The sequence below is a fragment of the Thermobia domestica genome, chromosome 2 (genome assembly GCF_964235325.1).
Source record: "Thermobia domestica chromosome 2, izTheDome1.hap1.1, whole genome shotgun sequence".
Classification (NCBI taxonomy): domain Eukaryota; kingdom Metazoa; phylum Arthropoda; class Insecta; order Zygentoma; family Lepismatidae; genus Thermobia; species Thermobia domestica.
Genome location: NC_137455.1, coordinates 123923248 through 123950889, shown reverse-complemented (window position 1 = coordinate 123950889; position 27642 = coordinate 123923248). Strand labels below are relative to the sequence as shown.

The following is a 27642-nucleotide window of genomic DNA, read 5'->3' as shown; positions in this document are numbered from 1 at the left end:
TCTACCAGGGGGGGTTGCCTTTAATCGACGAGACCTTGCTAGTCGCGTTAACTGAAATGAAATGAAATCTTTGAGTTTTACGTCCCACGGTTATGCCGGTTAGGCTAAAGGACACGGTGATGATGAGTAATGAAAGAAATGGTGGAATGAAGAAAATGGGAGGAAACGGGAGAACCACGAGGAAACCCACGCACATGGTGTTTGTCCACCACAAAGTTCACTTGGTGGCAGGGTTGATGTTTAAAACAAGTGTTTGAAACATGTTTTAAACGAGGGCTGTTGTTTTATTCAGTTTGTTTTAAACGTTTTAAACAAATTGTTTTAAACGTTTTTTTTTTTTTTTTCGATGGTGGTTGGACATGTTTAAAGTAACTAAAATATCAGATTGAAGAAGCTAATTTAATTTTACAAACAACCCATCCTCCATAGGATTTGTGCATGAAGTAAATTTCAAGCAGAGTTATATTCTTATTATAACAGCAATTAATGAACGAAATTCTGTACATCAATGTGCGTATAACTAAACCAACAGAAATTCAAGCGAAGTATTTGAATATTTCTTAATTTGCAAGAATAACAGGTTAAACACACAATACACTATTCTAAGATCCATAATTACAAATTCAAAATTTGAGTATTTTTTGGTCACTATCATTTCCATAATAATGAACAATTCTCACATCATAAGATAGAAGAAATACTCTGTCAAATACAATACAGCTCATAGAAAAGAGCAGTGACTAGCCTACAAGGAGCAAATGACATTTTTTAACTAAACAGTTTTCAAGATACATCTCTATCTGCAACATGGATAGGTAACAATGATTAGTGTCTACGTCATAACAACACAATTAACCTTTAGACGCCCGCCAGGGATTTTAACAAAATGGTAGACTCTCACGTTCGGGGCTCTGGTGACCCTCCTAACTACCACAGAGTCATGATTTATACACTGTTGGAAAGCTTATAGACCACAGAATCCAACGAGGTAACATTCGTGAAATTCCCGCCGTATTTGTAGAAACGAACAGACATAAAATCATTAAAAAATATGAAAATATTGACTTTGCGGGGCCCTGGCAACTCTTGCAGTCACCTGCGCTGAGAAAATGATACTAATGCATAGGCCACATACTTGTGACAATAATATAAGAAATGGTAGCCATTGCTGCTATTGCGTAATGAATTTGTTTTATGTAGGAAGTTTTAAAAAATGCGCAGAAAAACATTCATTGAATTAGACATTTTCTCCCCTCCCCCACGACAGTACCACGTCCATATGCAAATCATTTTTGCTGCACACATCATGTATACAAACAAGAATTATGCTTCTAGACCACTTCAGTAAAATATATCTTGCCTTATATGGAACCGTTCTGAAACTAAATGTAAATTAGCCAAATTTGACCCCCTCTTCCTCTATAAACATAAGTACATATACAGGTTACTATTATGTAGGGGACTACTTCATTGCTTCACATACTAATTTTTGTGGATGAACCACAAAGGGGGAAGGAATGGCCTCCAAAATCTGATGAAGAAATTGATGAAAAATTTAAAAAAGGAACTTAATTCTCCCTCTTTTGGCCATACATAAATACCCCCTACATACATAAAATGTACGGATGTGCACGAGTAAGTTTTCATTGAAACTCGACTCGACTCGAAACCGACGTCATTGAACTCAACTCGAGAACTCCGCTAGAAAAATGTCCTCCAACTCGACTCGAGTTTCGAGTCGAGTCGAGCCAAATGCTGTGTGTAGTTTCAAGTACTTTCTTCAAGTGTCCTAAATAGACAATATAATTATTATCAATGATACTTACTATTACTACAACTTATTGTTATATTATTATTATTATTATTATTGTTACATTATTATTATTATAGAAATCTACAAGGTCTATGCACTGCAAATAATAATTACGTATTCTACATTAACTTATTTAAAAAAAAATACCTGCAAAACTGTAAGCTATAATTATGTTTTCCAATATATGTAATTTACCTTACTTTACCTTTATTATACTTTTGTATTTAACCATAAATGACGTGTTCAATTCGGATGTACTACAGTGTGTCCGTAAAGTTGCACAACCCAAAGTTTGATTACGTATATCTTTTGGTCTAAGAATGATAAAGACCTAAGACTTGAAACAAATGTAAGAATGTTCTACGTAGATATTTTCGAGACTGCAACAGATGTGTTTTAGGTTAATTAATGATATGCAATGAGAATGTCCAAATAATTGATAACGAATTTTTATGCCAGCTTCATAAAGAATTCTCGTTTAAGTCAAAATTAAGCAATTAGTTTACGTTTTAGTAGCTTACAATAGGGGGAAGGTAGTTTAAAGAGTTTGTTTACCTTTTGGATTGTTTAGAGTAAACTGCATTGTAATTGGTGAGATTGGTTGAGAATAGCCAATCAGATGTAAAGGATCTCAAAAGCTGTCTTTTATAATTGACTTTTTTTTTTTCATTTTATTCAGTGTCTTTTGAAGTCTAAAAAGTAGATAGTTGGCGAAACTGTCACACGTTTAAGTTTTTCAAAATAAGATATATTACTGTGCTTAGTGAGTAATTAGATTTGAATCAAATTAAGTACAGAAAACAGAGCTTTTGAAGAAAGGGGATATTACAACTGGATTTTCAATAATTACATAGGAATATACTTTTCATGGAAATGTCCCTGTTGTCTCGTTAAGTTATTTGATATGTTTTATGTCAAATCTAACTCAAAATTAAAATAAGTTTTATTTGCACTCACTGTAGAGGGAAAATATATTTGATGAACTGTACATGTTTTGTAGCAAGGTTGTTCGGGCGCTAATAACGCCAGAGGCAAACATATTTCACGCGAGGGAATCGTATCATCTTCCATCATCTGAATATAAATGAATCGGTCGCTCATAGGACAGACAACAGTTCCTGTCGCTAATAGGACTGTCGCTTCTGGGACTAATTCGTTTCGGAAATACACTCCTCAAATGCGCGAGCGGTCTTTTGTTTGAATGCAGTGACCACCTGGCGTAATGAACTGGCAGCAGAAGAGCATACCATGGGTTGAAGCTAGTGAACAGATACGACAAATGTTTAAATGAGGAACAGAATTGTATTTTCCAATATACATTATGTTTTTAATTTTGTATAACTAAATGGTCTCTATTTTCTTGATGACCCTAGTGTTTATATATATATATATATATATAATTAGGGTCATTAATATATGTGTGTGACATTAATACCGACATTGTCTTTTCTGTGATCACATTACAGGGAAATTACCCCTAAAATTAAACTAACTATGCAGAAAAGTTGGAATTCCAGTGAGGTCTGGACCTTAAGGACCCACCTCTTGCGTACGTCCCAGAGTACTACCACAGATAAAATACTTATTTTCTCTGTGGTACTACTATAAAAGATTACGAGGTAAAATAGTCTTACTGTCCAGAGTTGCTAGAGCGAGGTTATGCTGCAAAAGTACTGGATCTGAGCTATTTGTAGCTCAATAAAGATATATAGGCCTATACAGTATATAAAAGTGTATAGCTGCAAAATAATAGTAATATTTTTTTTATGTTTATGTTTAATGGAAACACTTGGAGTTCGAAATACGTCAGATGTCTTAATTGGCAACGGTCAGATGGCGACCGCAGTTTCGGAGTGTTGAATTGGATCGAACAAGAACTGAACTGTATTGAGCATGTTAGTTTTAGTAAAACTATTGTTCATTGTGAATAGAATACTGAACGATCAAAACTTATTGTAATATATAAAACCACAGAAATAAGAAATTAGCGGATTATTGTGCAGTAGAAGTAGCCCAAAAAGTAGCGTGTAACCCCATTTGAAATTTTGGTAGCGATAGCACTTAAAAATAGCCTAATCCACTACTTGTAGCCCAATCTGGCAACACTGCCACTGTCATAACAGTATAAGATTTTCAGAAACAAACCAACATTTAACGTTACCTTTCCATTTGCAACTGAATCCGTTTTTCTTGTTTGGTCATTTAGCTCAGTTTTAGTACGCACACACAGATTTGAAAAATTCGCGAGTGCGGTAGTAGCACGAATATGGGTATTAGCAGTATCATGATCCCGTATTGCTTTACTTAAATTATTTAGTTTGTTGTATCCTGTAGTTGTCCAACTGGAGCTTATGTCACCGCTGAACAGCAAACAATTCCAACAAAACAGTCTGTTATACTTAACACTTCCAGCAAGCCAAACGCACCTTTCGTAGTTAGCATTCTTAAAATGGCGAGTAACATTCTTTTGTTGCTGAGTTAACTTTGGCAACGAAGGTGTTGGTCTTCCTTTAGCAATAATCTGTCTCATTTCTTCGAATGTTCTTCGAGAAAACGGTATTTTTAACAGATCAGCTATAATATCACCAGACATGCTCAAAACCTTTTGCTGTACTTATACAATACACACGAGAAGCAAGCAGTACGTTTGTTAACATTTATTCCAACCACACAGCAGGGGCAGCCCATTCAGGCAAGTAGGCTGCTTGGTTAGGAACTTGGACCACACGTAGTTCTCGATGCTTCTCTCCTTCGTTAGAGGCTACGTTGAAGTTGGTTGTCATGGCAACACCCCTTCAAGCGTTGCATGCAGTTTGAGTAGGCAGCAGCCGGACTTGCTACAGTGGAAGGACGAAAACCAACTAAGTAAAGACGACAAAAGGTTTCGATACATGAATTTGAGCTAGCAACCGCCCGGAGCTAGCACATAGAAAATAACGTGATACATAATATTCCTATCAAGTGTAAATTGAAAATTTGGGTCAAGAAAAAAAAAAACCTAAAATATAAGTACGAAACTATTAGTTCAATGATATACTCCGGAAGTTCTATTGGACATATTGAACAGCAGACTATAGGCTATACCAGAACAAATTAGGACAAGTGATATACCCATAGTCATAAAAAAAATCCTTCATTTGACTTTATTATTATTGTTATCCAAGACTAACATTAAACAGTATTCATTATGCCCAATAACTTGATTTACAAGTTCAACTGTGCGGAGCTCGGGAATCGAAAACTCACACAACATTTAACACGCGTAACTTCTACTACCATGTAAAATTTTTCTTTCTTTTCTTTTTCTCTTTTTTAAGTTTTACGTCCGACGATTATGCCGGTTAGGCTAAAGGAGACAGTGATGATGAGAGATGAGTGAAATGGTGGAATTAAGAAAGTGGGAGGAAACGGGAGGACCCCGAGAAAACCCACGAGCACGGTGTTTGTCCACCACAAATTCCACACGGCGCGAGCCAGGATCGAACCAGGGACCCCAAGCACCGGAGAAGAACGCTCTACCACTGACATGTAAAATTTGATCCGTTCACATGAGTTCGGTTAATGTTTTCTGTTTATGCACAATTTAATAGAGAATAATTAAGGAACCTGAAGTCTATATAACATGAGTTCGTGTATGGGTTTTATCACTGGCGTCTCTGGCATGGGGGGCATTAAAGAAAGCGATTTAAATGGTACTACCTAACCCGACCTGTTACTTATCTTCGATTTTATAATACCTTCACGGACCCCCTGAGGTATATCAACAAGTCTGTTATAGGCCTAATTGTTTCACACCATGAATATTATATTAAAAGTAAATATAATAATTATTATTATTTATATGTTATTCTGTCGTTAGTAAATAAATTAAATTAGAATAAAATATTGAATACCGGTATTTTGTACTTCAAATATTTGGGGGACGCGTCTCCCTTGTGACCCCCGCCAGAGACGACCGTGGGTTTTATTTTGGAAGATGCAACGCGATTTGACTGCTCATAACTCGGGAATCAGAAGCATGCGTAACATAATATTTTACATGTTTATATAGCAGGTCAAGATCTACAACAGTGCCAAGCTTGATCTCGATCTAGTGAGTTCGATATATGGGTTTTGTTTTTAAACATATGACGCAAAATTTACGGTACATATAACTCAGGGATCCAAAGGCTGTACAGCATACTTCACGTGTTTATATAGCAAGCACAAGGTCTATCCACCATGCCAAACTTGTTCCTAATCGGATTACGGTATATAAGGTTTTCGATAATATGATCGACCATAAATCGAGAATTGAAAACCTGAACAACATATTTCACGCTTATATAGAAAATCAAGGTCTACCACAGTGCCAAGTTTGATCCCAGTCGCATGAGTTTGGTGAACGGTTTTTCGTTTTTAAAAATATGTTGTAAAATTTTGCCCCTCACAACTGAAGGACGGAACTCAAAATCTGCACAACGTAGTATTTCGCACATATATAGGAGATCAAAATCTATTTCCATATCAAGTTTGATCTCGATCGGAGAGCTCGGTGTATGTTTTTTTCTTTTCAAAACTGACGCAAAATTTGAAAACCCGATCTTATAGCTACAAACAAGATATGCTGTAGATTGATAGATATTCTTGAGGATTAGAATAAAGAGTAAAAAGAGTATCAAAAATGATTTTAAAATACAGAAAGCGTCCCCTGTTCGACAAGACTGTTACAAATACGAATATTTGTACGGAAATAGTATGTCTGATTTTTGATAGCAACCAATCTTTCTCCCCCAACTCTTTCCTCTTCCAAATTATCCCTCCTCTCTTTATTGCGAAGTGTACAATGAGAATAAAGGGAAAGCCACGTATTTTTCAATACCTACATCTGTGTGTATATTTACGTAGTCTCCAGAAATAACATTTATTTATCAAAAGTAGCTAATATTAATGAACTGTGACAGCTAGTTTAAATTTTTTAAAAAAGTGAACATGTAGTATTGTGGTAGGTTAGCATCTGGACATTTTTAATTGTATACGACAAAAAGTTTTCGAGGTATTTCGCGACGAAATTCGCCATGTAATATGGGGAAGTGATTTAAGCTGAAAATGTTAGATACAGGCTTAAAAGCAAGAAGCAAATTTAACCTCAACTTTTAGATTACATTTCAAGGTAACTTTCGTTAATAATAATAATAATAATAATAATAATAATAATAATAATAATAATAATAATAATAATAATAATTTTTTAAAATCTTGAAATAGGGCACGCATTTTGTTGGAAGTTCAAGAATTACTCCTATTGATTGGGACATAAGTTAATAAAACGTCTTTCGGAACTTAAAAATGTATGCTTCTTTTTCCACAATTATTCGATTTTGGTTCACTTTGCTATGCTACAAACCAGGTGCACCCTTCCGCTTTGATACATATCTCATCCCCTAAATTTACCTCATGTGCTTCCCTAAAACTGCCGCTAATGCTGCTGGGGCCGATGGCATGGTTTTATAATTCAAGTCTCTTGAAGGGGAGATAATGTAGTAGAAAATGATATATATTATCAGGATTGATCTTGTAGACGGTCTGTATATCACCACCTTCATCAGAATTCAAGCCCCAGTTGTTGTTCGGAGCCAGGGCCGGATTAAGAGGGCTTAGGTGGGGGGCTATAGCCCCGGGCCTCCAGGTAGATAGGGGCCCTCCACTCTGATCAAAATCTCAACTGGGTATCTAGAAACAATCATTAAGATACAATCATCATAATAAAATATTACCAAAAATATAATACATACTCCCTTAACTTCTATACTGTACCTTCACAGAAATTTATTAGGTGAAGTATTCAGGGGCCACATTTTAGCTAGCCCTGGGCCTCCAGATCAGTTAATCCAGTCCTATTCGGAGTCCATGCTAAGAGTGGATCTCGCCCTTCGGGAAGAAGGACTCAGACAGAAAAAAAAAGTCAAACTCAGGTATTTCTTCTATATTAATTTAATGGGTCGTACTTCAACAATATAGTCCCTCCCAAATCTATGCATCCTAGATTAAAGTGTTGTTTATTTATTACGTATACTTTATATTGTTGGAGTGGACGCGATGGTTACACCACAAGAATTTTAATACTTGTTCTGTTTAGGACTTTAGTTGATTTCTATGACTTCTGCCGTTAGGATGAGGTTAAATACAGTTTAGCACTTGTGCGTATAGGCTATTGTCCCATCTCCTACCTCGTGTCAATTTTTCAATACCTATCAGTCCGTCAGTTCACCTCCGAGGAGACAAAATCCAGGGCTTTTTTTTTTTTTTTTTTAAGCTGAAAGCACTTCACACGTTCTTTAGTCAGCCCGCCAAAACCAAGAAAGATGTCATGATTGTCATCAGTATTTCTTTGAATTTTTGAGTTTTACGTCCCACGGTTATGCCGGGTAGGCTAAAGGAGACGGTGATTATGAGTAATGAATGAAATGGTGGAATGAAGAAAGTGGGAGGAAACGGGAGAACCCCGAGAAAACCCACGCACACGGTGTTTGTCCACCACAAAGTTCACTTGGCGAGAGCAGGGTTTGAACCCGAGACCCCTAGCACCAGAGGTGAACGCTCTACCACTGAGCCACCGCGGACCATCAGTATTTCTTCCATACATGTTTTGGGGGGTACTGCCCCCCAGATCTCTGAGAGTGCCCCCCGGAGGAAACCAAAATAATACGTTTATGATAATATAATAAGGAGAATAGTACCAGGAGTGCCCCCCGAAATACTAAGTGTGCCTCCCCCGGAACATTATGTCAAAGAAACACTGGTTGTCGTACCAAGTAGCATTAACTCCAACAGTTTCAAAGAGAATGTTAACTATTATAGATTTGTGCAGAGACAGCGATTCCAAGCTACTGCTCCTGCTTGACCAGTAAAGGAGCGAAAAAGATTTTTTTTTTTTTTTAAGTCATGAACAAACAGGGCTGCGAAATAGCTTCGATCAATGTTTCATGTGAAACATTGTGGAATATACAGCAGAAACGCGAACATTATGAAAAAAAGTTACGAAAAACGACTGGAAGCGCTCGAAATGTAGGTATGGAGAAGTAAGGAATTAGATTTGTGAGCTTTCGGTATCTATGACCACGTTAGCTCGTTACATACGAGGAATGACGTCCTTCCGCGATCACACTACCCAAAGAATTGGGAAGGAAGGAAACGACCTAGGATCATTATGTTAAGTACTATTCCGGCATTTGGCTGGTGTGAATGAGGAAAACCTCACTCAGGATGGCTAGCCTGAAAAAACTTTTATACTTTTTCGACCGAGTGTTGCCATCGGGATGTAGAAGAAAATAAACTTTGCTAAAGACAATAAAGAGGATCGTGCAAAACGTACATTTAAGAATCAATGGACTTGGGGTTATAATAAGGATCAAGCATATCTTAACTATTTTACCTAGATGTTATGCAACCCATGACTCTTAAATGTTTTTAGGTTTGCATATTAACGTTACGCGAAATGTATGTTCCTCTGAAGATGTTAACGAATTGACTCCATTAACAAAACCGACCGACATAATCGCTCTATTTGTCTATTGAAAAAAAAATGAAAAGAGTTACCATGTGGAGTAACAGCTCTTGTAAGATCAGCTATGTAATCCTAATAGCTGATAGAATGAATATCCAATGAATGAGGGTTAGTGAAAATTCGCCACGGAAGAGTAATAACAGAGGTAGTTAAGAAGAGAAAGAAATGATCAGAACATTATTTGAAACAAGGTTGTCCTTTCAGGAGTGCCGTGGAATGTAAAAGGTGAGGAAAAAGAGGACTAAAATTGATGGATAATATTAAGAGGCACCATTCTTATGCCTAAACTAATTGATCAGAGGAAGATTGTAGTGCCTATAGGCCTCCAAACTTAAAGGAAATGATCTGCAAGTTATAGCAAATTAGATGAGACGTTGAAGAGATGTCTTACGGCGAATTGCAATAATGGTAAAAACACGAGTACCACAGCAACTACATAGATTTCGTTATAATTTGGGGGAGAGGGTCTTCAGGTAAGTGTATTTCGTAGTTAGCTATCCAGATCCTCGGAAAAGCAGGTACAATTTTAGAGTGAGAAGAGGGCCATGATTACCAGTCGTGAATACCAGACATCCCAGTTTTTCACTGGCTAGACACGTTATAGCTAAAGTAATCGCTGATCTACGAGATTTTGTTTTAGAGGGAGCCAATTAAAACAGGCCAGAAAAGTACGTAGCCTAATAAATATGCTTAGTTATTAACAATTGAAATGGTTCACATTTCGGAAGTATGGATCTATTAATCATAAGCATCTTCCTTTAATATGCGCTTGCTCCCTCCCTCAAACACCGAACGTAACAATCAAATTACTTTAACCAGTGCTAAGGCAGGTCATAGTATTGGAGTAAGCAAAGTATCTGTTTATATGAGTGAGATGAAACCTGTCGAGAAATATGTCAGGTTGATCAGCCCAAACTCCATCATGTGAGACATCGCACTTTTTTTTCTTCTTTTCAGATACAAAGTCAGACAATTTAGGCACACTTTGGAAGTATTTGAAATGTGGTGTTGGCGCATCGTGGCCATTTTATTTGGCACTCTGGATCACCGTGCTGATAGAGGGAAAGGCAGAAGGAAAAGCAGGAAAAGGAAAACAAAGGACAGAATATCTAGATGCAGTTACGAAGAAGAGACCTTATCAAAGTATAAAACAGCTCTCCCAAGGGAGAGAAGTTTTAAAATTTCCATGCTCCCCACCAACCTATGGTTGACGTGAACAATAACAATCCTAAGCAAAAGCAAATAGCGGTTACATTGCACTTCATATACAATTTCAAATTCTCAATAATAAACATCACATGCTCTGTAATATTTTGTTTAAATAACTCGCAAGTGAGAGCTCCTCCGTGGCTAAGCGGTTAGCGTACGCGCCTTTGGCGTGGGAAACCCGGGTTCGATTCCCGGCGGGAGCTCATGTGGTTCGGATTCCACGTTAATCAGTAGGTCCACGTCTCATATAGCCTCGCTGCTGAACGGGACGCTAAACTCAAAATCAACTCAACTCGCAAGTGAACCAGTGTTCTTAACGTTGCACCCTCAATCAATCTGTTCAAGTGAGTCAGTACTCTCGCAGAGGTGATTTGTTGATGGGGATATTCTTATTCCTTAATCATTTGAATGAGGGGACCAATAATGGAGGGAATCAGCCTTGCGGAAGAATAATAGAATACGAATGCGTCTACCAATGTCTTCGTCAAAAACTACGTGTTCAACTGCTAATAAGAAAGAGGAAGTTACGTACGTCTAAGTTCTAGAATCTATTAGTTAGTTTTCATATTATTAACATTGCATTTTATACGCTACACAGACTATAATACTCTTCAGTAATTGAATTGTGCAATATATAACCGCAGTAACTTAATGTATCGTGTTATCAATCTACGATATGGCATCATAGCATTAAATAACCGATTTGGCAACGTTAAATGATTTTTCTTTTCTTAGCCTCGTCCCATGGTGGAAAAACAAGGTGGATGTAATGTGTTGCTAAATATGTGTCACTCTGGCGCATTGACGTCATGTAAGTGGTACACGGACTGGTATCTCACACGCGAACTTCGCTTGTATTTGTAGTGATCTTCAACGGAATGAAAATTTTAATACAAATATTAATTATATGAACGTAATGTAATTATGCTTACGCTAAGTGAATTCAAATGAAGATATTTACAATAGAAAAAGAAACAGCCATATCTTGCCTGTTTCCATTAAATGCACTCACAATTTCAGATTCTGCGGTAGACGTTGTTTCTTTCAATAGTAAGTTCGCAATGCATTTTATTTCTCTCCTAACTCTTCTATCACCCCTACTTTGAACATCCTCCACATTGCCTGTCTCCTCTAAAGGCAACTTTTCAGTTGGTACAGCATCCATCTTCAACGTTCGAGATTTCACAGGAGAGTAATTCAAAAGTTTTTGTCGAAGAGATTTCTCATATGCTTCTTCAGCGAAGTGCTCAGAACATATCCTAGCTGAAAATAAATAAATAAATAAAGCAAAATAGTTACATTTTGCTTACGAAGTAAATAAACTAAATTCTCAATGATAAATATTGAAGGAAAAATATGTAGTTAATTTTTGCACAAATTAAAAAAAAAAAATGTTCGAAGGAGAGAATGTGCATTGGAGAGGAAGGGTTTTAAAGAATGGACGGGAAATTTCATTGGTGCCAAATTTGTTTGATGTATTCGAAACAGTATTGGTTAGAACAGCAATTGACACTTTGAAGGACTTACTGTCAGAAGTACGTTTTCCTCACATTTTTCTTTCTTAATATAGTATTTTATTTCTTGAAGTATCTGTTTCGCCTCTTTCACACTACATGCCATGCTGTAAAGGCGCCGCGTCGTGTGTACACAAGTCGTGCCGTGATACATACGACTTTCGTGAACATCACGGCAACTTTTTTTGCCGGAAAAGATGATTTGTCGTTTTTACCATATAGATTACTGTACTTGTTCTATTTAAAATCTACAAGACGAAGGCATAGAGGAAGAAAATGGGTTCATTCACAGAACTGTAGCTGATGCATTTGTGCTATTTGGTGACTTAAAAAATGATGAAACGAAGTTTTTTAAAAATTATTTTGGTATGTCGATAGCAACCTTTGATAAGATGTTACAGAAAATAAAAGGACAAATTTTAAGGAAAAAATACCCACTTAAAACATGCCATTTCACCGACAAAGACTTGCCGTAGCTCTGAGATAACTAGTTGGAAGTTCTGTTTCGAAAATGTTTGATCTTCACATTTACACATTTGTATAAAATTGTAACTTGGTTTTGAAAATATATATCCCAAGTAATGCAATATCAAATTTAATTAGAAAAAAACAAAACTAGATCTAAAACACATTCTCAAAAGTGCTAATAATACAAGATTAAACTAAATGCTATAATATACTTTCCTTAATTTATGCAAAGAATAAATGCAACACAAAACACGCATTGCACTTCATCGAAAGAAAATTGCTTGTTTTTCTCACTGTCGCTCAAATTCTCAAAATTGGAATTCAATCTGGTGCAAACTTCCCACAAGCAACTGTTGCTTCGTTCTTGGACTTCTATGATCCAAAGATTTGTCCCACAGTATGGGCCTCTCCTGCACCAAACTAATTAATATCTGTATATATCCATCTCTTCCATGGAATCCATTTCTTAAGATAGCCAAAAGCAACTCTTTCTAGCACCTTTCAATACAGAATTTATCAGGCGCGCGCTGTCTAGTCTGAAGAGAACCATAAGCGACAATAGTAATCAACACGCAGTGTACGGCGCCGCGTCCTGAAGGGCGCCGTGATATTTACGGCGGCCGCACGCTGCGAAACGCCGTGACCAGATAATATGAAAAGCCTCATATATACTAATGGTAATAATCAAATAATTACGGCGCCGTGCCAGATGCGGCACGCGACAAATGCCGCATAGTGTGAAAGAGGTTTTTTTAAAAAAAGAACAACCTATACTCGAAATGCAATAGTAAAAGTGGAGAAAAGTTGCTGTAACGATTTACTCATTTGGCCTAATTCCCACTTTCCCTAACACTTTATTAGCTATCCATCACAGATAATAATCACATCCACCATTTTACGTGAAATGCCAATTCTCATTTGGCCTAATTCCCATTATGCCTAACGATCTTATCAGGAAGGAAAAACCCTCTATATAGAGGATCTGACAGTGTTTCCATATTTATACATAAATAACTCTCAGACACATTTAAAAGCCCTTGTTGACAAAAGCAACGATTACACACAGCCATACGCACAATAAATAAATAAATAAAGTTCTGTGCACCGAACTCCAAAGTATATATTCGATGTACTTTGTTACACAGAATCAAAATTTTGAAACCCCAGGACGATCAACCAGGGTTGTTTTGTTTAGAACAAATAATTAAAACTTGTGTTAAACACTTCATTTTGTTTAAAACAAATTTGATGTACGTTTTAAACATTTAAACTCGACTCGACTCGAAAAATTTCCTTCAACTCGACTCGAGTTTTAACATCCCTACACGGGTACTATTCAGTGGCCACCTAGCACAGGTTGGTTTGTGCTTTTCCACTAGTATTATGTAATACATCCGAACGACATTAACACACACAAATCGTAAAATAATTGTAATTTTTCAACAATTATTTTTGATGTCCCCTTTAAATTTTATCTATGCCAAGAAGTGAGATATTTTCATGTCGCCCAGCGCAAATCATTTAGGAGACAATAAGGAGGAAATTAGTATATATAATTTTCAACAAATATGTCGAGTGGTGTGCCAAAAGTAAACCCACACGCATTTAATATTGTGTTGGTAGTGCATACAGAACTGAATTTTTGTTTTTTAAAACTGTTTACAAATTACATATGCCTTTTATCTAGGATCTAGGATCTATGTAGGTATATGTATGGGTCCTTTGCACGTTTAGATATGCATTCTGCTATTTCTTTATTATAATAATGGATTTAAATTCTCTTGTACTTTGATTCGTTAACACATTGATCCAAGCCCGTATTTCAGTAAGTGCTAGCCTGTACTCGAGCACAGAGTGGCAGAATTTAGAGAGCAGCAAAATTTTGGATTTTTTAAATGAAATATTTAAATTTTACGTCCCACACATATGCCGGCAAGTCTAAAGGAGACTGTGATGATTAAGACGAATGAAATGGTGGAATGAAGAAAGTGGGAGGAAACGAGAGAACCCTGAGAAAACCCACGTACACGGTTTGTCCACCACTGTCACTTGGCGGGAGCTGAGATCGAACCAAGGATCCCATGCACCAGAGGTGAACGCTCTACCACTGAGTCACCGCGGCCCAGAGGATATATTTTAAATATTCTCAATAAAGTAATAGGGCCTATTTAGAACTAGCAACCCGCAGTCCCGAGCAAGCGGGAAAAAAAATTGTTAATGTGTTTAATTTGCTCTAATTAGAGTAGTTACTATTTAGGTAGCTCATCTGATTATTTTTAAAAAAGTCATCCTTTCCCACTCCCACCCAAAGGGGTAAGGATGAACTTGAACATCATAAAAACTGATATGTACTGTTAAACTCAGCGACCCCGAAAACTGAATTTAAGACTAATATTGGTCGTTTTCGGGGGACGGCAAATTATTTAGAATACAGGGGCGCACAATATATAAATACGGACCTGCATTGACAATTGAAGACATAATACTACGAAACAGTAACGATGCAATACACAGGGCTTGCTTCCAGTAAACCCAATAGCTTCTTGAACAACAGGAAGGAATGATCATAAGCAAGGGCGCCGATTTCTCTGTAAATTTGGGGGGCCCATTCAGATGCAGAAGGTATATATGAAGATTTTAAGACAAATTGCACTCAAATTATATCAATAACTGCACACTCATAAATACAATAGGGGGCCCACATGAGCTTTGGGGGGCCCGGGTCCCCTCGGTCCACCCAGGATCGGCGCCCTTGATCATAAGGTCGGTACAGTTTTACGGAAAACATAAAACTTGTGCACTTTTCTCTTTATGATACAATTGTCCATATCAGCTAACTGGATTTTTTTTTATTTATTTATTTATTTATTTATTTATTTTAAGGCTTACCTTTGCTTGATTTTCCCGGACTTGATAACTTTTCACCGCTTACTTCGGCTTTTCGTCCTTCCGCTCTTATTCTCTGAATTGTTGCTTCGCTTTTTCCAACCGCTGCTGCAGCACGATTCGTAGCCTGATCTATTGGGAAAAGCCAGTGACCCACTCTTTTCTCCTCGTCACAAAATTGAATTACGTTATAAATTATTTGTCTTCCTTCGGAATGAATTACAGGCCTTTTCTTACTTGCCATTACATATAGCAAACGTATACACACACAAGAAACAGCACTTATGCGAGCCGCAGATGAGATGATCGACGGAAAATATGCGAACTAAAAGCAGTGTTGCAAATTTATGAGCTCTAATAGTTACTGTTGTTACAAGCACTATGTTGTGCTATTAATGGAGAAAGAAACATGTTTAATTTTCTTGTGTCCATGTTATTCCGTTCCCTTTCATTGTCGAGTCGTACTCGAGAAATATATTCCTTCCTTTGTCGGCTGAACAATGAGGAGGTCGCTATATATAATGAATATAAAACACAGTTGGTTATAATATGATTTTGTTTTTGAGTTTAGCGTCCGTTTCCACAGCAAGAGTATGTGGAACGTTCGGATGGTTAACTTGGGATTTGAACCGCATGAACTCCTGCAGGGATTTGAACCGGAGTTACGATATTCACATAGCTACGAGGGTGTTCTACAGTGAGTTATGAATAAAACTAATTCCAAAACTTTTTTTAACTCTTAATACATAGATAACCTTTGATTTTTACTTTGTATGCTTGAACAAATTGGTTTTCTTGCCAGAGGACGAACTAAGCAAGTGTTAGCAAGGTAAGGTAAACGAGTAGAGGCAGATTAACTGACAACATAAGCTCCCACCGGGAGTCAACCCATAATTTATTAAAACAATGTGGGAAGATAAGCATATAGCCATGATGGAGCATATTGCTTCTCTGGAAATAGTTTTTTCAGTAAGTGCATGATATTACACAACAATTAAATTATTTTGCGAACAATAGGATTGTGTTACGTCTAAATAAAGATGCTGTTCATAGTATTTTAAGTTGATTTGAGTTTCGTTTCTCTGCATAGCTACGTATCTTCCACTATATGTTTTATTGTTTTTGTAAGATAAAATGAAACAATGTTCTATATGATAAAGGATTACCCACAATCTTCATTCACAATGAAAATACTTTTTTTTCTTTAAAATAATAAGGAACACAAATATACTGTACAGACCTATATATTTATATCAGAGCATACGGATCCTTATTTCAAAATAGAACTGTGACAATTATACGAGATTTCGTTCGTTCCTTCGAATTCCCTTTTGAAAACCTGCTTAGGGAAACCCGAGATTTTCAAAGAGAAATGCTTCTCGAACAAATGTAGGGTAATAGCTCCCTCGTGGCTAAGCGGTTAGCGGCGGGTGCTCATGGGGTTCGGATTCCTCATTAACCTGTAGGTACATGTCCCACATTGTCTTATTGCTGAAAGGGACGCGAAACATCAAATAAAAAAAATCAATCAAAAATGTAGGCTAGTGGTTAGCGATCTTTTTTTCTTAATGTGTTGATCCCAGTTCAAATCCGAAGACTATCCTGTCTGAGGTTTCTTCGATGGTTTCCTCCAAGTTCCATCAAGCAAATAAATGATATTTTTCAATGCAGCCACTGACCAACTTCATCTTATATTGTTGTAGAGTGTTTTAGTTTTCAGTATAAATTGGCGTCTCAGGCTTTATCAGGAAGTTTGTTAAATAAATATATAAAATATTAGTGTTCAATACACGCTCAATGTACAGTATTTTAGAACATATAAAAAATTCCGGGTAGTAACGGTGAACTCAGAGTTACCTTGGGAAAACTCTAGAAAACGATCTTCTTTCAAGAAGTTGTCGTTATTATTATTATTATTATTATTATTATTATTTCTGTTATGATTTTTATACTTTGGGTACATAAAAAAGCTGACCAGATATTGAGTTTGTCCTTACTATTTGAAACGCCTCATACTGTTAGAGACCTGCACGGGCCGAATTTTTCGGCCCGAGCCCAATCCAGCCCGAATGTACGTAGGCCCGGCCCAGCCCGGGCCCGAAAAGTTTTGGAGATTTTCGGCCCGATCCCGGCCCGGCCCGATAAGTTTTTTAAAATTCTTGGCCCAAGCCCGGCCCGGGCCCGATAAATTTTCGAAGTTTCATTTTGTAACATTTTTACTGGCACACTTCTTCAACGTTTGCCTTTATTCTAATTATCGTTTAACGAATGTCAATAATTATTAAAGAATTGCAATTAATCGACCCCAGCCCGGCCCGACCTGAAGAGAATTCAGTGTCGGCCCGCCCAAGCCCGGCCCGGCCCAAACAAATAATAGAGTCGGCCCTCCCAAGCCCGGCCTGTGCAGGTCTCTACATACTGTATGTAGTAAATTTCTATGAAATTAAAATATTTGTTGAAAATAATCCAAAGAGTCCTTTTTCGATTCTTAAAGGCTATTTGCAAATAGGTTTCCTTAATGTACACGTAATGCTCCAAATATTATGTTCTGAAATAATAACTTGCTTTATAAGTTTTATAACTTGCTTTATAATCATGTAGCGCCTACGCTATCCCTATCACTCCGTCAACGCAGAGAAATGTTCTCAACTTTGCAACACTATTTTTTCAAACTACAAGAAAATGTCAACCAATAGGGTTGCAAGCACACTACACACCCCCTCCCCGACCTATCAACGGAGATAAGTTGCCACGCCACATTTAACACTATGACACTCTACACGACTGCTGACGAAAGAACGCAATGGAAAGAAAGAAAACGAACCACTTTACTTCAGTTTCTCTTCGGAGTTCGTGCAGTGTTGTCCGATGGTGGGAAATTTCCCTCAAACGGGAAATTTTGTCAACTTTTCTTCCTTTTCATGTCGTCTCTTTCTCACTCCTTGTCTTCATGTCTTTGTACATGAAATAATACATGGATTGGAAGCGTCTTTGAAGGTCAAAAGAAGGAGAACAGCAAGAGAGGTTTATAAACCGAAAAAAATTGAACTGATCGCTTCCAATATCCATTTTCTGCGAGAAGATAGAAGGGTAGTGAGGGTCTATCGCCCTTTGCTCACTATATTTGTTATGCAGTGGCGGCATTACAGGTGGGTGAGAAGGGGCGACTGTCACCCCGAAACTTTTTCTCGCCCACCCTTCGCCTCCCAATTTTTTTATGGACAACTTGTGAATATAATAATAATATTGAAAGCAAAACAAGTATGGTTGCCTCGCCTCCCCAAAATTTTTTTTGCCTTTTTGCCTTGCTCCCTGCTATTACGAGTCTAGCGCCGATACGTTACTGTTGTTATGGTAATTTATTCAAGGAATGTTATGGTAAAGTGAGGGGAGGAGGGAGGGATAGTATGCTTGGAAGTAGCGCGCACACACACACACACAGAGAGAGAGAGAGTATATTTCTATCTATAGGCCTACCAAATAAATTACAAGAGAGAAAATAGAGAAATAGCCCTATAATAGATTTCTCCTCCCGCAGGGAAAGATGTACTTCTGTTTGATTGTTCATAGTTATTTGATTTTAATTTGAAATTATCAATATAATGAACACGTAATTTAAAAATTATTATTATTATTATTATTATTATTATTATTATTATTATTATTATTATTATTATTATTATTAAATAAAGAAAAATAACCATGGCGAAAAACTTATTTGATGTACAGAATATAATATTCAATCTCCATATCTCATTATCATTGTCTCTTAACGGTATAATCACCCCTTTAGTCCAGGCGTTTTGTATTTTTGTATTGAATCACATGAATATCTTACTACATTATTCGATAATAAAATAGCCCTTCCCACTCGTCTAATAGCTAGCGCGTGTGCATTTGGTGCACAGTTCTGGGTTCGATTTCCAGTGAAAGCACAAAAGTACATGCGATTTTATAATAATTCATTTTCATCAATCATCTGCCTTATTTAGCCTAAAATACAAAGACGTTGGACATCTTTTTTTCTTTCATAATAAATTGTCCACTTTGGCTATTGTGAGGTTTCTCAACCAAGACTCGCGAGAATATCAGAGTTGGAAAAATAGATCTTAAGTTTACGTCCCACGATTATACCGGCTAGGCTAAAGGAGGCGGTGATGATGAGAAATGAATTAATTGGTGGATTGAAGGAAGTAGGAGGAAATGGGAAAACCTAGAAAACACTTGCGTCTACTATTAATCCAATGTGATCGGGATTGCTGCCAGAGTGAATGTTGCTGTGCTGAGCTTTCGTTACCATACAGCGGTAACATCTTCAGAGCTATGAAGATGTTACCGCTGTATGGTAACGAAAGCTCAGTACAGTAACATTCACTCTGGCAGCAATCTTGAGAACATTGGATTAACATGCACAGCATGTTTGTCCACCACAAAGCTCACTTAGCGCGAGCTGGGATCGATCCAAGGACCCCATGCACCATAGGTGAACGCTCTTTTTTCTTTTTTTTCTTTTTATTCAACCGGGATACTGTTCGCCATGGACAGTTCGTGCAATTTCTGAGTAATCCAAACACAACAGGGAAACGAACACAGAAAGGTCCAGGACAGTTAAAAATCCGACCATGCTCTTCAGAAGGATTCGAACCCTCAGTGGATTGCGCCTCATGATCCAAAGAACGCCTCAGACCACTTGGCTATTGCCACCGGCTTACCACTGAGCCACCGCGGCCCGATATGAGGGTACGAAGGGAGATAAAGGTAAATGCACGACTAATTAGGGTCTAGTAGCAGAAAAATATTTTGAACTTCTTTTAATAGACGTATTTTTATTTGTAGGCTTGTTCCCTACAAATAAAAATAGCATATTGAGGAACTACAAGAATCGTTAACAAACAATTGGAATAAAAGAGGAATAAAACTCGTTAAAATCTGCTGATTGAAATACAAGAAAAATACAAATAGAACTTACACCTGTAAGCGATGAATAGCAATAATAATAATAATAATAATAATAATAATAATAATAATAATAATAATAATAATAATAAAATTATAAACTAGAAATTAATTGTGAGGGTCGTAGGTATTGACGGATTAAGCCAAACGTCTTGGGAGGGGGGCTCTTTGTTGTGGAGTGGAATATGTTCCCCGAAATCCCCCCCAAAAAGAAAGGTAAAACAGATGCAGGAAAAGAGGGTAAAAAATATAATTGCTACGGAATTTTCACCACAATGCCCCTCCCCCAAAACGATATTCTGTCTACAGACCTGGTCGTGGCTACGCTTTACTAAATATTTCGCTAGAAAAAATATCAGGTTAAACATATTTTAGAACGCTCATAATGTTTCTGTATTTTAGTAAAATGAATTAAACAAAAGGACAAATGAACTTAGAAGTTACACTCAAAACACGCTTTTCGGCGAATACCACCCAAGGCGTATCTGTCGATATAATATTGTCGCGATCTACGACAATGTCCCTATGACATTTAAAAGTGCTAGTTCCTTCAGCCGCTTTTCGCCAGAACGAGATCGCAACCACGTTTTCAGTTGGTGCAATGTGGATTAAGATCGTTCTGCACTGGACACGCTCGAATGCAGGGTTATAAGTTGAGTTGATGTTGAGTTATACGTCCCTTTCAGCAGCGAGGCTATATGAGACCTACTGATTAACGTGGAATCCGTACCACAGGGTTACAAGTATGCGCAGCAGTTTTCGAATAGTCACGTGAAGATCATCGCTGGTGGGCAAGGCCTCCAACGCAGTGCGTGATTGAGTTCTTTAATTCTCTTCCATTTAGAAGTGCAGATTTCATCAAATTGCAAATTCAGAACTAAAGAGGAAAAACAGCATTTTCTCTTGAGTTCCGATAGTTTTGTAAAATCTTTCTGTTAGAATGCGGAAGTTGTTACTCAAAGTTTAGTCAGTTGCGCGTGTTGGCAATAAAATGTTGAGTCCGTATACATTGAAAACTTCCTGCGCAAGAAGAGTTTTGAGGACCTCTACAACCGACTCTATAAACGGAATGTAGATAGTTCTTCAATAGTAAATGTCGTGTCATCTGCTCTGAAGGTCGTACGATGTGTTTGTCTTTGAGTGAGATACGGAGTTTGGATCTGCACGTCGACACTAGTAGCCACTCTGGATATTGCTTCGAAAGTTGCCTTGAATTCTTTACTGTTTGAACGTTTCTTGTTTAATGCTGCGATAGTGTCCTGAATGGCATCTGACGTTGCGTTCATGTCTAAATTTGTCTTCTGCAGAAGTCGATTGAGGGGAGGGTTATCGTGAGAACACCCTGAAGAAACGTAATAGTTACGATAAACTCGCTGTCGTGCATGGCAAAAGAAAGTGCCCATGCTTTAGCTGCTGTATCTAACTCGGACCACTTGCAACACACTGTAGAGCCTCACTTATTTATTGAAATTTCATGTGAAATTGTAATACCGCGTCATTCCGTTCAACCCATCTCGTTTCACACAATGTCTCCAACTGGCCACTAACCGTAAGCTTAAGGACAGTATTACGTTTTGAGATGTGGTGAAAAACGCAATTATCTCTTCCGTTGTTCCCAGACAGTTCCTCACGCACTGCACTGACGACGACCTGAAGATGGACAAGTTGAGGCTGTGACTACAATATGAACAGTTCAGCGCATTTGAAGCCTCCTTCTGGATCTCCTGCACTGCCCGGCGACTTTGAGAGTTTGTGATGGCGCAACCATCTGTATCAATACCAACGCAGTTTTTCGGGTCGAGTGAGAAATCTCGTAGCAAAGATAGAACAATTTCTCCAATTTTCCCTCCAGTCAGTGAGAATTCGGGCGGTTCTGCGTCTTCGGATTCCGAGTTCAAACGAATGTCCTCACCTTTCAGCTCTGCTGGGGGAGGATCAATGAAACCAAAGCAGTCTTCTCTTATTTCACCCATGTGTTCGTACCTTAGAATCAAAGACAACTGAGATGTGTGCTAAACGACCGCAGTCTCATCAAACATAATAGAATAAAACTGATCCTCTCGCACTCGATTGACAATTTTACAGACGTGATTTCTCATCCACAACCCTCTATGAGGGCATTTTGTGTGGTTTTATTGGCAAAAATGGTCCTTTTCGATGCTTTCTTCCAGTGATTCTTTAAGAGATCGTCACTACAAGCCATTCTAAATTTGAGCAATTCTCGAAAATTGCCCTCGTTGAACTTAGTTTCTGCACCGTCACCATCTGAGGTCCAATTATCCGCACAAGCATTGTCCCAGGAATATCATATTCCGCAACATTAATTTCAGTTTGTCGCGATTTTGGATGACTTGTCTTCTTGACGAGTTGATTTGATTCTCGACTGATTTCACTGGTTCCCAGTAGTTTTTCAGAAACGCTTTTCCGGCCTCAAGAGCGTTAATGTGATATTGTGCCTTGTTGTTAGTTTCTAAAATACCGTAGAAAGTAGCGAATTTCTTCAAAGGTTTAGTCCCAAGAGTTTGGAGGGGCACGTTTCTTCGATAGCCCCCCAAAAACCCGTTGCAAAAAGTGAGCACTATTTACAAAAAAGATCCCTCTCCTTATGGGAAAGAACCAGCCATGGATAGTTTTCCAGATGTTCTAGCCTCAAGTAACACCGTCCTTCTTCCTGAGATTTATCAAATATTATTATGACTCGAGTTATCGTTAGCGTAAACGCGTCATGCCGGATAGAGACTATTTTTAAACAGAATTTAAAGAATTAATCCTCTTTTGAAATAACGCAAGAACGATCCCAAACTTTTGTTCTTGTGGCGGTAAGCTACAAGCGGCAGTGTGTGTAATTTTAATATTTTAGAGGCCTCTTGGGGGGGTCGCTCCCCTCGCCCCTCCTTTAATCCGCCCCTGGTCGTAGGTAAGAAGGTGTGATAATAGGGAGTCGTTAAAATACATAAATATATTGAGGAAGCCTAGTCTATTCCTTCCGTGGTCATAATTTTAACGAAGTACAAGAGAATGTAAATCAATCACAATAATGAAACAGTAGGATGCATACCTCAATGTGTCGGTGTATATTATATATATATATATATATATATATATATATATATATATATATATATATATATATATATATATATATAAAGTAAAGAACTCATACAATACCCTATATATTAAAGTCAAAGTACGAAAAAGAAGTCACTTTAACTTGAACAAATTGCAATAAAAGTGAAACGTGCGTCAAAATGATGCTGAGCACATTCTAAGCAAACCTAAAAAAGCCCTGAAGAATATTCAGTCTGAAAGGCCGTTAAATCCAATATGGCCGCCGTTGGTGGTCATTTACGGCACACATAATAACAAACGGAGTAATTATGTGACTTTTTAACAAAATTACAGGCTCAACACCCCTTATAAAAGTTGTTCATTAGTTTATGTCCTTTCGAATGAGACATTGAACATACCTTTAATATACTTTATTCATTATCTACACATAATAAGCACTTTATGCTTCTTCTAAGTGTAAATGTAACTCTGTGGTATTGTTTTAAATGGTTGAATACTGAACTATAACTGGTGATTTTAATATGACAAATCAAGCTTTTTATGTTCGTCCTCTTGTTGTTTAGCCTTACAAGCACTAGAAAACATTGAGTAATATAAGCTCACTCGTCATGGAGAGTTGTATTCCATGTAAGGTGTTCACAGCAGATGAAAGACCCACTTGTTTATCTCAGAAGGAATCCCAAGGAATTCAGAAAGTGAGTGAATTATGAGTAGCTGCACTGAAAGCCAAACCTGGAGAAAAAGTACATCAAGAATCCTGAAGGAAGTATATGAATTCCAGACAAATCGGGAAGGATACACAATCAAAAATATTATCCGATGAAGTGATATCTTCAAGTATTCTATGTTCAGATTCGCCTGCATTTGATTTTGTTTGCTCATAACTGTTTCGTGATGAGCCTGGTAGGTATGACGGTTAAGTGGGAGGATCACTGTCTAATTCCAGTAAAAACTAACACTTTTCAAGAAACAGTATTTGAATTACGTAAAGAACGCAACGATGATTGGGACATGACTGTAGGCTCGGGATCGGGTCAGTTGCTCAAGTTGGTTTTGCCCAACCGTTAGAATGTTGGACATTTCCTCAAATATCTTATCTTGCTATTGATCATGAACTGGAAATCCATGACAGGCGCGAAAATCTTGGCTAATGGCCAGAACAGGAGGTTGAGATGTTCATATATGATAAAATATATGCAGGGTTGCTACAAGTTAGACAAAAATTTTACTGTGATTTTTTATTAATAAGATTGAATGTTTGAGGAAATAGACACTTGGGCAAATGACCCTATTACCCTTTAGTTATACATAAAGTGCCGAGTGTGACAATTTAAATTTCAGGTTTTATATTCATTACATCTTATCTTTCCATGAGGAGAACGGAAACTTCTGGTACAGTATATATAATCAGAATACGATAAAATATGTATTTGATAACTAGCCTTCGATTATCTCGGAACTTCACGCAGAAACTGCCGTGTTTTCTCGGCCTACGGTCTTACATCTCATATATCTGCAAGCGTACCAAATTTCAGTTCAAACATCAAGTTTCATATTTCTAACTTTCGAGATCCCCAGGTATGAATATATTATTATAATAAACTCAAAGACCGTAAAGAGGATTATTCGACTATATTTCGACTGTAAAAAGTTGTATTGAATATGTCAGATTTGTTTACGAAAGGCACCGTGTACCACACTACTTGCAGTGTAAATTTTAAAACAGGAGAGGGGATTCCAGGAAAGACGAGGAAGCAGATGTAAGGTGAATACGATCCGAAGAAATAAGGCAGGCCCGTGCAGACTGTGTATATACCATGTCATACTTAATTTGAATTTTGATAGGCAAATTAGCTATCAAAAAGTTTGCATATCAAAATCCAAATTATATATTATTAATATTACGTCATTTAAGCATGTTATTCATGTAAATAAGAGTATTAAACCCAACATTCTACATATTATAAGCGCCTAACATATCAGTTACGTTTGTAAAATATTCCAAAGATTCGCCAAAGAAACGAGTGTATTTCTCTCTCTCTCTCTCTCTCTTTTGAAAGTTTCAAAATCATCTGCTAACCAAACTCTCAGCCTCCAGCAAAATACTCCTGGAAATCAGAGAGGACAGTACAGCTGCTTCCATCTAAACATGGCACTCAGGTCCAGAGATGGTATTATTTCAAGCTACCTATGTGTAATGTTTAATTAGTAAATTACAGTTTTTTATTTAGTTGGAATATTTAAAAAACTTTTTATTATGTATGTATATAAATCCAAACTGTTTCTTTAGTAGGTATTCAGGTAAAAAAACAAAATTATTTTTGCAAGAGTGAACAATGAATTTAAGGACATAAACTTTGACGTAGTTAAGCTCTTGGATTTTATCAAGGTAAAAAATATTTTCAAAAAAAATAAAATTATAGAAATAGTTTTAAAAATTACACAAACTCAATTTACTTAATCGCTCACTCTCTTGAGGCTTGAGAAACTATGGCTTAAGTGGACACATACATGGACGCTTTTTTAAAAAATTAGTTTCACTGAACATTTGTTATTTAGAGACATGAGAGATCTTAAGAAATCGTTACTCAATTTGTAAGTTATTACCTTGGGTTTATTATTATTATTATTATTATTATTATTATATTATTATTATTATTGAAAATTATATCTTAATTGGTATTTCCTAAGGCTTACCTTAATTTTTAATTAATATTATTTTTAAAACTTTAAAATACTTGTTAATCATGCAGACTAAGTTAAAAAGTAGTGCACTTCACATCTCTCTTATTTAACATATTCTTGTTTATTATTGAAAGTCTGCAATTTGTCACATTAAATATTTTGCAATAAATGATTAACAATAATAATTACATCTTCCTCTCAATCTACTCTCAAATAAGGTAATGGATACTAACACTATTACTACTAAAAAATATGCTTTCACTTTTAGTTACATAAATATAACCGTAATTTGGCTAACCCTGTAAAAGCATATCACATACGATAGGACAATGTTACTACTTCAACTCTAATGTGGTTAACTACCCGTTAGATACACTTGTGTTCAGCGTCAGGAAGACGAGAACATTTCTTTTGTATTTTAGTAACATTCTAGTGTCATTTTCAGCGAACAGTTAACTCGTGATTTTCTTTTCTCATGATGTTTTTTCTCACTTTATACCTCTTGCTTCGCCAGCCCCTGTTGTCCTACCTCGCCATCTTGAAGCGTGGTGATACAAAATTTGAAAATATGATTTGGCTAAGTTGTTTATTTAATATAATTGAAACTACAAAGGTTCTCGGATACATCGAAATAGCAATTAGGTTTTCTCAGAACAGTATGTCCTATGTCCGAAAGTCTTATATCCCTTAATTGTGAAATTTAAAAGTACTATTTACAGACAATTCTTGGAGCCGTGCGAGCGATGTTCGTCTGCAAATGGAAGATGTTCCTCTTTGGTCAATGCACCAATATTATGGAAAAGTGTAGTACTTCTCCACATGACAATGTAAATAGATTTATACAGTATACTATAGTTCTCTTGTTAAATATACTTTGTAAATGTTATAATGTTTATACGGTAATGGCTAAGCAGGGATGAGTGTAGCCTAAATAACTTGTGTATTGTTTACATCCCTTGTGTTTTTTACTGCTGGGCGACCTGCCTGTTTCCTCGCATAGGTGTCTCCACCTGTCAAGTTTGTCATTTGTGGAGTGGGGAAGTTGAAATGAAAGTTTTTAATTATGTTTTTTTTTTTTTAATGTCGTATGTATATTATAAAGCATTGTTAGTGTGTCAAAAGATAATAGTTTGTTCAGAAAATATTATCTATGTGGTGAGACATTCAAAACTCTCATTACATATCATGTAAAAAAAAGATATTAACGTTCAAAGTCATGACCTCATTTAAGAGAGCCGAAATTATTGTCAGGGCAAAACCGTTGGCCCATACAGAAAACTGCACGTAGAAAGGGAGTCTACCTTTTTGGAGCTCCTAGCAACTGAATAACTACGGTTGACGGGGCGGTCATAAGATACTTCGGTCCGAGATACGGAACTACCAAGGTAAACTCCGTACAACTTTAATTTTTACAATATATATATATATATATATATATATATATATATATATATATATATATATATATATATATATATATATATATATATATATAT

General features: G+C 36.8%; 1 protein-coding gene across 12 annotated transcripts in view; it reads right to left on the bottom strand.

Annotated features, from left to right (window-relative positions):
• Positions 1–27642, bottom strand: part of LOC145675292 (zinc finger MYM-type protein 1-like) — a 259607-nt gene that overhangs the window by 136509 nt on the left and 95456 nt on the right. Inside the window, exons 1-2 of one of the 12 annotated variants that reach the window (XM_081745703.1) lie at positions 15440–15724; positions 11581–11831 (exon numbers count right to left, since the gene is read on the bottom strand). The exons of 8 other annotated variants lie outside the window; for them this stretch is intronic. In XM_081745703.1, the coding sequence (XP_081601829.1) occupies positions 11581–11831; positions 15440–15680 (492 nt within the window). In that variant the 5' untranslated portion in view covers positions 15681–15724. Of the gene's footprint in view, positions 1–11580; positions 11832–15439; positions 15725–27642 lie in introns of those variants that run through there. 3 more of the 12 variants (XM_081745711.1, XM_081745690.1, XM_081745685.1) reach the window with 3 other exon arrangements.